The 12,932-nt window shown below is 42.4% G+C and overlaps 1 protein-coding gene across 1 annotated transcript in view; it reads right to left on the minus strand.

The window, feature by feature from the left end:
* Nucleotides 1–12,932, minus strand: part of LOC139416790 (kinase non-catalytic C-lobe domain-containing protein 1-like) — a 47,555-nt gene continuing 34,623 nt past the window's right edge. The window contains exons 20-30 of the mRNA XM_071165861.1: nt 12,580–12,779; nt 11,811–11,924; nt 8,562–8,709; nt 8,024–8,197; nt 5,899–6,114; nt 5,539–5,621; nt 5,158–5,311; nt 4,787–4,909; nt 4,250–4,309; nt 1,381–1,538; nt 1–248 (exon numbers count right to left, since the gene is read on the minus strand). Coding sequence (XP_071021962.1) covers nt 17–248; nt 1,381–1,538; nt 4,250–4,309; nt 4,787–4,909; nt 5,158–5,311; nt 5,539–5,621; nt 5,899–6,114; nt 8,024–8,197; nt 8,562–8,709; nt 11,811–11,924; nt 12,580–12,779 — 1,662 coding nt within the window. The 3' untranslated portion in view covers nt 1–16. The remainder of the gene's footprint in view (nt 249–1,380; nt 1,539–4,249; nt 4,310–4,786; nt 4,910–5,157; nt 5,312–5,538; nt 5,622–5,898; nt 6,115–8,023; nt 8,198–8,561; nt 8,710–11,810; nt 11,925–12,579; nt 12,780–12,932) is intronic.

Genomic DNA, 12,932 nt, shown 5'->3' on the forward strand with positions numbered 1-12,932 from the left:
TTAGCAAGGATGGGGGTCACTGGAAGGTGGCCTTCACCCTCTTCAGTGTGTCCTGGATCCTGCGGGTGTGTCGGTCAGTGGGGTTGTGGTGGAAGTTGGCCTCGTTGTCCGCAGCCAGCAGGGGAATGTCACAGCCACTGAGGTGGGCTATTCTTAGTCTGATGTAGGCCTGCAGCCCCGGGTCAGGAGTGAAGGAGTACACCGTCTCCTGGAATGCATGCACCTGACTCACCACCTTGGCTATGGTTCTTGAGAGTGAGTGAGTGAGTGAGTGAGTGAGAGAGAGAGAGAGAGAGTGTGAGAGAGAGATAGAGAGAGAGAGAGAGAGAGAGAGAGAGAGTGAAAGAAGCAGATAAAGCGGCAAAGAGAAGAAAGAAAGTACAGAAAATTAGGACAAATGCCGCGGTAAAAGTTGGGGCCACCATGGAGATGGAGAACAAGACAGACAGAGAGAGTAAAAAGGAGAAAAAGGAGTTTGCTATTGTTCATCTGCGGCAGAAACACAAACAGTTTCCCACCACTTTACTGAACACTTGCACCATATACAGTACAGTAAGTGACCTGATTTCCAGAGTAGTCGGGGAACCTAGGGTCTATCATAACCAGCTGTGATGCTGCCTCTCACCGTGACCCTTATGACCACAGCATCTGTCAACATCGATGCGTCTCGGAGCACCTGGTGTGCCACATCTCCTAATATCACACCCTATCCCCGATACACCATCTGGCTGTGTGCTAGCTTTAGTAGAGGAACCCAAATCGTACACGACTGCCACAGAATAAGCAGCTGTGTCATTATCGTCCGCCGCGACTTTCTGTGAACCCAGCATCTGGCCGCCATATTTGAGTGGGTAGAAGGACACAGGGAAACTTGTTTGATGGCAATTTGGCCCACTTCGTTACATCGAGGGAGAAAGTTAATCTCAAGTTTATGCCGTTTATCAATGAGTGTCAGGTTGATATCCCTGTCAGTGCAAAGGTGACCAAAATTAATCTCAAATGTAGATACATGCAAATAAATGTTATTGGCAAGTATTTTGAGTGTTTTGGCCTTGTGTAGGCTACAAGATTTTCTAGACCCAGATTAAACATAGTCCTAGGCATGTATTCACAAAGCATGTGAATCTAGGATCACATTTTCCCTGTCCATATAATCTTATTCATTATGATCTAAAAGGCTACACTGATCCTAAGTCACCACTCCTACTCTGAGACAGTTTGTGAATACAGGCCCAGGTGCCGGTTTCCCGGACCCTAAATAAGCCTAGTCCTTGATTTAAACCCACTTTCAAAAACTCCATTCAGATTCTCCTTAAAACATCCACGACGTAATCTGTGTCCAGGAAACCGGCCCTGAGAAATTGCATTACGTTCATTCACCTGAGTTTTGGCCACTTGTAGGCGCCACTGGTCAGAGTGAAGGCTCCTATCTCCAGCTGCTGGATGTGCATGGCCAGGATGTGGACAGCAGGGAGGGTGGGTCTCCTCCTCACATGCTCTCCTCCCATCAGACACAGGTTATCACTCTTCAGAAAGACCTGACAAAAAGGGAAGGGGAGGGGAGAGAGGGAAATAGAGTGAGTGTGAGAGAGAAAGAGCATTCACAAACAGATGTCTTACTCTTCCATTGATTTATAACATTGATTTCATGAAAAAAATAAACTGTAAAGTTGAGCAAAATCCCTCCTCTTCCAAGGTCGGCACGTGTACTGAATGTTACTTGAGAATATTTTCCATCAAGTTTGGTTTTATATGCGCAGCGGTCTAAGGCACTGCATCTCAGTGCAAGAGGCCACTGCAGTTCCTGGTTTGAATCCAGGCAGAATCACATCCGGGCGTGATTGGGAGTCCTATAGGACGGCGCACAATCGGCCCAGCGTTGTCCGGGTTTGGCCGGGGTAGGCTGTCATTGTAAATAAGAATTTGTTCGTAACTGACTTGCCTAAGTTAAATAAAGGTTATACAAATATAAATAAATACATAGCCAATGGTAGAAAAAGTCCTAAAATGTTATACTTGAGTAAAAGTAAAGATAACTTAATAGAAAATGACTCAAGTAAAAGTCACCCAGTAAAATACTACTTGAGCAAAAGTCTAAAAGTAGTTGGTTTAAATATTCTTAAATATCAAAAGTCAATGGAATTGCTCAAATATACTTAAGTATCAAAAGTAAAGGTTTTAATGATTTCAACCCCTTATATTATGCAAACTAAACTCAGCAAAAAAATAAACTTCCTCTCACTGTCAACTGTGTTAATTTTCAGCAAACTTAACATGTGTAAATATTTGTATGAACATAACAAGATTCAACAACTGAGACATAAACTGAACAAGTTCCACAGACATGCGACTAACAGAAATAATAAATGGGGGGTCAAAATCAAAAGTAACAGTCAGTATTTGGTGTGGCCACCAGCTGCATTAAGTACTGCAGTGCATCTCCTCCTCATGACTGCACCAGATTTGCCAGTTCTTCCTGTGAGATGTTACCACACTCTTCCACCAAGGCACCTGCAAGTTCCCGGACATTTCTGGGGGAATGGCCCTAGCACTCACCCTCCGATCCAACAGGTCCCAGACATGCTCAATGGGATTGAGATCCAGGCTCTTCGCTGGCCATGGCAGAACACTGACTTTCCTGCCTTGCAGGAAATCACGCACAGAATGAGCAGTATTGCTGGTAGCATTGTCATACTGGAGGGTCATGTCAGGATGAGCCTGCAGGAAGGGACCCACATGAGGGAGGATGTCTTCCCTGTAACACATAGCATTGAGATTGCCTGCAATGACAACAAGCTCAGTCAGATCATGCTGTGACACATCATCTCAGACCATGACGGACCCTTCACCTCCAAATCGATCCCGCTCCAGAGTACAGACCTCGGTGTAACAGTCATTCCTTCAACGACAAACGCAAATCCGCCCATCACCTCTGGTGAGACAAAACCGTGACTCGTCAGTGAAGAGCCCTTCTTGCCAGTTCTGTCTGGTCCAGTGATGGTGGGTTTGTGCTCATAGGCGACGCTGTTGCCGGTGATGTCTGGTGAGGACCTGCCTTACAACAGGCCTACAAGCCCTCAGTCCAGCCTCTCTTAGCCTATTGCGGACAGTCTGGGCACTGATGGAGGGATTGTGTGTACCTGGTGTAACTTGGGCAGTTGTTGTTGCCATTCTGTAACTGTCTTGCAGGTGTAATGTTCGGATGTACCGATCCTGTGCAGGTGTCATTACACGTGGTCCGCCACTGTGAGGACGATCAGCTGTACGTCCTGTCTCCCTGTAGCGCTGTCTTAGGCATCTCACATTACGGACATTGCAATTTGACATTGCAATTTATTGCTCTGGCCACATCTGCAGTCCCCATGCCTCCTTGCAGCATGCCTAAGGCATGTTCACACAGATGAGCAGGGACCCTGGGCATCTTTCTTTTGGTGTTTTTCAGAGTCAGTAGAAATGCCTCTTTAGTGTCCTACGTTTTCATAACTGTGACCTTAACTGCCTACCATCTGTAAGCTGTTAGTGTCTTAACGACCATCCCATAGGTGCATGTTAATTAATTGTTTATTGAACAAGCATGGGAAACAGTGTTTAAACCCTTTACAATGAAGATCTGTGAAGTAATTTGGATTTTTAGATGGCCCAATTGTAATTTACAGATAGCCAGGCGCAAACTCCAACACTCAGACATTAATTTACAAACAAAACACATGTGTTTAATGAGTCCGCCAGATCAGAGGCAGTAGGGATGACCAGGGATGTTCTCTTATAAGTGTGTGAATTGGACTATTTTCCAGTCAAAATGTAAAAAGTGCTTTTGGGTGTCAGGTAAAATGTATGGAGTAAAAAGTACATTATTTTCTTTAGGAATGTAGTGAATTAAAAGTTGTCAAAAATAGTAAAAATACCCCCAAAAATAACATAAATAACTACTTAAAGTATTTTTAATTAAGTACTTTACACCAGCCTTCAGCCATTCTCAAATGAAAATACGGTGTGATGTCTGGTAGCACAAGATTAGTTTCTATATAACAATCGTTTAAATAAACCAGTAAAAAAATTAATATAACAAAATGCTGACCAGCTGTGAGCATGTCACAGAATTTCACACACAGATGTGCTGCTTGAAGGTGTTTTTCTTTCGGTTTATTTGCCTGAAGCACCACGTCTCTGGTACAGCAGAGGACACACACACACACACACACACACACACACACACACACACACACACACACACGTGCGCGCGCCTCACCTGCACGGCTCGCAGATCCTCAAGGACCTCACACACCTTGGTAGACAGATGTTTCCAAGCCTATCGGCAAGAGAAGAGGTGTTTCATTTAGCAAGAACCAATAAATCTGTCTCACACTTACGGAAGCTTTACTCCCTTAAAAGTTCAGCATTGACTAGAACAGGTAGAATATTATTAGAACACGGAGAAACAACAAGAATACATCCATTTCAGTTGTTACACTTACACAATTAAAACGGGACGTTTCTGTTGCACTTCACGGGGTAAGCACCCATTTTCGGTGCCGTTACATCCTCCTACGTCTTGTTTCAACACAAATTCTGATGTTCTGGCTTCCATAACAGTAGAGTAAAAGAGACATTTCCCTTCATAAAGGGCCTAAGAGGTACGTTACTTTACAAACGTTCCACCTGTCTGTGTAGAATTCTTCTTCTTTTTTTCCATGGGGTGATTCCGAAAATGGCTCTGGTCCGAAGTAGGGAATAGTATGTATGTAGGGAATAGAGTGCCGTTTCAAATGCAGGCACGCAGACTTACCGGTAATTGCCTGACAATCACATTCTCCAGGCCTCCAAGGACCTGCATTGCTGTGGCAAAGTCTCTTGATTCATAGCAGTGTTTGGCAATTAGGAGAAACTTGGTGAGCAAAGCCGCTTGGATCTGCAGCAAGAAAAGAAGAAGAGAGATCCGATGGTCATGCATTCACACAAATCGTTATAGAAAACAAAGAACACATCATATAAGTGCATCTGATGGCTCTCACGTAATTATATTCAATGGGCAACAACTGACTGTGAATGAAAAGAAATGATGTGTGTGTGTGTTCAATGAATGAATGATGCACGTCGATATAGAGATCACACCGTACTGTCCAACAGAGTTGTAGCCTCGTTACTAGTAGATCTCACCTTTATCGAATCACAGATGACGATTTCTGCAGAGACCCAATTGGAGACGCTGTCAGCATATCTCAGTAGCTGTTGGAGGTGGCTGTCCTGTGGAGTCCCTTCATGAACAAATAGACTGCTGCCCTCTACTGGAGGAACAGAGTGTGACGCATGTCTGTGGCAGAAGACAGGCAGTCAGCCGAGAGACTGGGCTGTTGATGAATGGTTTATTTTATGTCCCAAATTGTCAGGGATGCAATGGCTGACTGGAACGAATGGCTCATTATCTAGCAAGTGATAATGTGTTCAGATTATGCATTCTGGTGTACTCATTTGGTACTTCAAACAAATCTGACTGAAAAGCCACTGAAATTATTTGGAGCGCAGGGAATATTTACTCACGTGGTGACACAAACAGCTTTGTCCCTGACTCCTTGAAATTTAGAGTTGAGGAAATGAATTGGGTGACAGCCTTGAAACATTTCCTGCATTTGGAGAAAAAAAATTCAAACCAAAAGCTTATTTTACAGATTTATCTGCTAAATGACTCAAATGTAAATGTAAATATATATTGCAGGTCTGTGAATCTGTTTTAAAATAAGGAAAGGAGTGATTTGTCTCCCCCTGGGGTTTATAAATGACAATGTTTGTGGGTGAGTGTGAATGCATGAGAGAGGTAGAAATTGCATGTCTGTGCATATGTTGCAGCACGATGATTTGCACGATGTGTGCATGCCAGTGTGTGCGTGCATTCGTGTGTACCTGCTGCAGTAGAGTGAGTTGCTGTGCCGTGTGTTGGGCGCTGTGTTCACTCTGACTAAAGGGGTGTCTCTCCTCGCTTCTAAGGCAGGCACTGGAGATGTCATCCATAAGCGAGGTGTAGTAGGGCCGGGGCAGGGCTGCTGCTATGGAGTAAGCCTTGTCTTTAGGCTGAGTCGACTGGGGCTCAACCACACTGGATATCCTCCACTGGAAGCTCTACAGAGATACATCAACTTAGAAAGGTTCTGGCTTTGAATACATACAGTGCCTTTAGAAATGATTCAGACCCCTCGACTTTCCCCCTTTGTTGTGTTACAGCCTCAATTTAAAATGGATTACATTTAGTGTCACTGGCCTACACACAATACCCCATAATGTCAAAGTGGAATTATGTTTTCAGACATTTTTACAAATTAATGAAAAATGAAAAGTTTAAATGTCTTGAGTCAATAAGTATTCAACCCCTTTGTTATGGCAAGCCTAATTATGTTCAGGAGTAAATATGTTTAACAAGTCACATGATAAGTTGCATGTGCAGTAATAGTGTTGAACATGACTTTTGAATGACTACCTCATCTCTGTAGCCCACACATACAGATAATTGTAAGGTCCCTCAGTCGAGCAGTGAACTTCAAACACAGAGTCAACCAACGTTTCGCAAAGAAGGGCACCAATTGGGTAACAAAATCCAAAGCGACACTGAATAGCCCTTTGAGCATGGACAAGTTATTAATTACACGTTGGATGGTGTATCAATACACAACAGTCACTACAAAGATACAGGCATCCTAAGTCAGTTGCCGGAGAGAAAGGAATCCGCTCAGGGATTTTACCATTAGGCAAATGGTGACTTTAAAACAGTTACATGGCAGTTTAATGGCTGTGATAGGAGAAAAATGATGATCGATCAAAAACATTATAGCTACTCCACAATACTAACCTAAATGACAGAGCGAAAAGGAAACCTGTACAAAATAAAACATATTCCAGAACATGCATTTTGCAATAAGGCACTAAAGTAAAACTTTTATTTTTATTTTTAAACGGGACAATGAAATGTACTTTATGTCCTGAATACAAAGTGTTATGTTTGGGGGCAAATCCAACAACACATCACTGAGTACCACTCTTCATATTTTCAAGCTTGGTGGTGGCTGCATCATGTTATGGGTATGCTTGTTATCGGCAAGGAAGATGGAGTTTTTTGCTGGATAAAATTAAATGGAATAGAGCTAAGCACAGGCAAAATCCAAGAGGAAAACCTGGGTTCAGTCTGCTTTCCAACAGACACTGGGCGACAAATGTACCTTTCAGCAGGACAATAATCTAAAACACAAGGCCAAATATACATTGGAGTTGCTTACCAAGACGAAACTGAATGTTCCTGAGTGGCCCAGTTCCAGTTTAGACTTAAAATCGGCCTTAAAAATCTAAGGCAAGACTTGAAAATGGCTGTCTAGCAATAATTAACAACCAACTACACAGAGCTTAAAGAATTTGATAAAGAACAATGTGCAAATATTGTACAATCTAGGTGTGCAAAGCTCTTACCAAGAAAGACTCACAGCTGTAATCGCTGCCAATGATGATTCTAACATGTATTGAATACTTATGTGAATACTTAAAATAGATATCTCGGTATGTCATTTTCAATACATTTGCAAACATTTCTAAAAACATGTTTTCATTTGGTCATTATGTGGGTATTTTGTCTCGATGGGTGAGAGAAAAAAATATATTTAATCCATTTTGAATTCAGACTGTAACACAACAAAATGTGGAATGAGTTAAGGGGTATGAATACTTTCTGAAGGTACTGTATATACCGTCGCTGTATTGATTAGGGCACACACTGTGGTTCTTATTGGACAAGTCCAGGTAGTCCCTCCTTTATTCAGTCTCTTTTCTTCCGTTTGGTGCCAATGTTTGATGCTAATGCAACATAGTATTCACGTAATGAATACAACGCAGCTCTGATGGTCCCCATCAGTTGAAATACATAGTGTAAATTGATTATTTTTGAGTCAGACAAACTTTCAGTACTTTGAACCAACCATTTTCTTTTCTGGCAAGAAAAACAACATCAACAACATAATAGTACACTCATAATAATCCTTTTATGGACCTTCCTTCCAGAGTACTCAATAGCTGATTTTCTGCATGAGGTATGGACAGACAGTGCATCATCATCATCCTCCTGCATGCTGATTGGGCTCCCACAGCCTTGGCTCCACCTCTTCCTGGGAGACCTCTGAAGAGTGGTCAAAAGTCTCTCTCCTCTACTGTCTAACGGAGACACCTAAATAAGAACCAGATCATTATAAAAACCCTCCCTCAGAGTATTGCATGGCTAAACACTGAAAAATAGACAAGAGCAACAACACTGCTACAGATTTCGCTAATTAGTTGACATTTACATAATTTAGCAGATGCTCTTATCCAGAGCAATTAGGATTAAGTGCCTTGCTCAAGGGCACAGACAGATTGTTCACCTAGTTGGCTCGGACAAGCAAACCAGCAACCTTTTGGTTACTGGCCCAACGCTCGTAACCGCTAGGCTTCCTGCCGGCCCAGTTGAGACATTCATCCAATGATTCATTTCTTGAGTGACCGGTTTTTAGCTTTTTTGTGATTAATTGATGATTGATCAGCTCTGTAATTACTTCAGTGGTGAGGAAGTTTTCCAGGGTCATCAGCAGGCTGGACTTGGGGCTGAAGTCCACCATTATGTAGTCAGTCAGCCAGGTTTGCAGCACATCCAGACTCCGGTGGTACACCTTAGCACTGTCCCCTGACACATCTGGATCACCTCTGGTGGAAAAAGGAATGTGAAGATCACACAGAAGCACAGAAATAGAATATCTAGACCGGACATTCTACTTACATAGATTATCTTCAAAATGAGCTATATCCAAGCCTAAAGTATTTTAAGATCAGACATAGTGGGTGAGGGGGGTGTTAAAAAAGCTGTCATTATTACAAAAGAGTAACATTAATTCTGGCTAGCTACTTTTCAGAATTCCCCTGAAAATAGAGTTGATTTTCTGCCAGAGTCAGGCCTGACATTCTGAGAAGTGATTCAGGCCTGGGCTTAGATTTGTCGTGAAAAGATTACATGTTTTGAGACCAACTCGACTGTAGGGGCGAAAAAACGTATGTCTGTACTCTATCTCCCTCTGTGTGCTAGACATGAGTCTGCAACTCCCTCCAGCTATCTATCCTAGCCCAGAACCCAACTTCCTCTAGAGCACCTGTCAAACTCATTCCATGGAGGACCGATTGTCTGAAGGCTTTTGCTCCTCCCTTGTACTAGATTGATGAATTGAGGCCACTAATTAGTAAGTAACTCTCCTCACCTGGTTGTCTAGATCTTAATCAAAAATCTGAAGAAAAAAAAGGAAAACCCAAAACAATCAGACACTAGGCACTCCACGGAATAAGTTAGACACCCCCGCTCTAGAACAACATTTCTCAATCCACATTTTTGTTCTCATCTACCCCAGAACAGACACCCATCCAGCTGGCGCTGCTGTTGTTCATTCTGGGCTTTACAACTGATGAAAAACAAAAGAAGAAGAGGAAAACACAGAACTAGAATTGGAGGCAGGTTTGTCTTGATTTTCAACATTCCTTGTGTGAACTTAAGATCCATTGAAACGAGTACTCAAGGGTCCACTCAAAATGGCTCAAATCCAGTCTCCGAGCATGTTTCTGAATGAGTGTTTGTTATCGGCGGTTGCCATAGAGATTCTTGCAGTAGTAGAGAAAGTGGTAGCAGAGTACCAGGAGTAGATTTCCTGATCTAAAGAGGATGAATGACCAGCTGCGGAGACTGTTGCAGATCAGACCGGAGATAAAACGTCGTATAATAGACTCCCTCTGGTTCTCTCTTGCTGTCTCTAACGGGGTTACCCCTGAGCAGCAGCACTGTGAGCAGGACCCAGTCTCGTGTAGGAGGACACATAGCCCACACAGATTAAGGAGAAACAGGAGGAACTCAGGACCAGTCAGCAGGAAGAGCAGCTTCAAGAGATTTTTTGTTTTTGTTTACATCAAAGACTCAATTTCACTTCTGCCTGTGTGAAAAGGGAATGTGATCAGGATGACCCAGAGTGACTAAGACATTGGATCGCAAACCTTTTCGCACCGTGACCCACCCAATGGGTCTCCACATTCTCTGTGACCATTCAGATAATCAAAAACAATGCCTCCAGTCACAGCTCAGTCGTAAGTAGCGACCCAGTAGGACTTGACATCAACTACCATTAGATCCCAACCTTCCACTGTGTACAAAAACACCATTGAGAAAACCCGGCACCACGTCTAAAAAAAAACTGACCGCTGAGTTGACTGTGGCAAATGCTTCCCTGTGATTGGTAGGCTGAAGACACACTTGAGGATTCACTTAGAGAAAAAAAAGTATGTGGGAAACTTAACAAAACATATGACTCACAGGGGAGAAAACATTTAGCTGCGGTCACTGTGGCAAAAGCTTCACTCGCAAGGAGTCCCTAATGGGGCGGCAGATAGCCAGTAACCAAAAGGTTGGCTGGATCGAATCCCCGAGCTGACATGGTAAAATCGGTCATTCTGCCCCTGAACAAGGCAGTTAACCCACTGTTCCCCGGTAGGCTGTCATTGTAAATAAGAATTTGTTCTTAACTGACTTGTCTAGTTAAATAAAGGTTAAATAACATACCTGAAAATGCATATAAAGTGTCACACAGGAGAGAAATCATGTGATTGTGGGAAACGCTTCCATCTCAAGGGGACCCTGAACAGGCATATACTGTTTGCCCACAAAGAAAACAGGAAAAAAAATGTATAGAAGAATTTAAATGAAGGCAGAGCGATCTTCTCTCAGGAGATGGGAACAAAAAGGCAGAATATGGATAACACTGTTAGGAAAGCAAATTATTTCTGTGGGTTTCAGAAATTCATGTGTTATGAATTTATTTTTGTAAAAAGTCCTATACAAAGACATTTTTATTTAATTTGAATGATGATGTAGTCAGAGTATTGCAGGAAACAATGGAAAGGAATGGAAAAGCTGGCAAATTGAATGGCCCTATTCAATCAAACTGATAATATCAGTTATTGCAACAAAGGACTTCCATTCTGGATTCATACACTCAAGTAACACATTCATAAACATGCTGGAAGAATGTTGGACTTATCCCAATCGCAGCTTACTGGTTTTGAATTATGTTATCAATGTTAAACCATTTTGTCAAATTTTCATGAAGTAATAATGAATAAGAAAAGTATGTTAGAATGTAGCTCATTTTCAAAGGCAGCATTCATGCCAACATAATTATAGTTGTGCAAAAAATGTGATCCTTGTTTAAACAAGCCCATGTTAACAGTTTTCTTATTTGACCTCAATCTAAAGTTATGGAAGCAGAGGTGGCACTACAGGTTCAAAATCCTAGTGATTCTTGAGTGAACGGCCAATCATATTGCTCAAATACAAATAGCACGACTTTTCTGCGTGTAGTCTTCAATAGTTTACAATGGCAGGTTAATTTTGAACTAAGAAGCAGAAATGTGCTGAGAAGTTATTGGCCCGGTAGATGCTGCTGCTTCTAAAGTACTGGGGCAAATGCTGTTTCGCCACATTTTCCAGCAGCTATTTATGATAGACAGTTATAGTAGTACTGCCAATTTGGCTTCATTTTTTGACAAGTGGCCAAACATTTTCTTATTATTTTCTTCAATTAGCATTTTACCATAGACAATTATTAGACCAGACATTAATTCCACAGAATCAAAACCAAAGAAACACAATGACTAGAATGGACATTCCAATTATATTTCTAAGCAAACACAGGGTGTCAGGCCACCATCCAAAGAGCATGAAAATCTATTTTGTTTTATGTCCGTTTCAATTTTGGCGATAGTAGCCTACATACCCTGCTGCTGCACTGGTGAATTTGCCCATCAGGAACTGAAGGAGTTCTTGAGGGGTACAGAAATAGCGGTAAGTGTACAGGAACTGTTGGATATAACCCTCCAACGGAGCATTTCTGTCAGAGGAGGAGTTAGAAAAGAGTTCAGTTTGGTATCTGTTGAATGCAATATCTAAGCCATTGCACCACACAACAGGTCTAAACGAATTAGGACAAATCAGTGAAACACATTTGAACACAGATATAAATAAACAGACATGTCTTATTGTGCCCTATGTAGGTATAAATTAAATGTTACATTTTCTCAGCAATCAAAGGCATGATGATGGACAGTAAACTGTGATGCTCAGTTTAACACATTGACCACTAGAGGGCCACCATTTAAAACAGGGCTGCCCACTTCCAGCAGCCTCAAAGCCAACTGACCCTGCAAGCTTACATAAAACGATATCCGTGCAACATTTTATGTAAGCTTGCAGGATAAGGCGGCTTTGCGAGGCTACAATTCCGGTCCTGGAGGGCCAAAACACCTCTGGTTTTCACCCTTTTAAATCAGGGACTGATTCAGACTTGGGACACCAGGTAAGTGCAATTAAAACTACAAGGTAGAAACAAAAAACAGAAGTGTTTCGGCCCTCCAGAACAGGAATAGGGAAGCTCTGATTTAAACCATACTTGCTAATACACTGTTAATCACACTCATGGGTTTAATAGTTCATGTATTATTTTAACCTAAACCTTTTACTGAAACCTGTTATATAGTTAGTGTTACCTGGCATAGAGGTAGGACATGAAATCCAGGGGTGTGGCGGCCTGCAGGCTGCTCTTCCCTGTCCCTGCCCCAGACAAAGAAACCAATTCCAACACGGCAGGCTCCTCTGAGGGCTGGAGATCCAGGGGGCTCCCTGGATCAGAGGATGCCAGGGAGGGAAGGAGGGACACATCCACACTCCATTGAGCCACACTCAGAACCTGACCAAAACAAACAGGCAGAGATATGAACCACAACCCATCAGAACCAGTAACGAATCAATGATTTGAACCAACAACCAATCAGAACCAACAAACAATCCGCGATATGGAGTGTACAGTGCAATTCGGAAAGTATTCAGACCCCTTGACTTT

Source organism: Oncorhynchus clarkii, chromosome 1 (genome assembly GCF_045791955.1).
Source record: "Oncorhynchus clarkii lewisi isolate Uvic-CL-2024 chromosome 1, UVic_Ocla_1.0, whole genome shotgun sequence".
Lineage (NCBI taxonomy): Eukaryota > Metazoa > Chordata > Actinopteri > Salmoniformes > Salmonidae > Oncorhynchus > Oncorhynchus clarkii.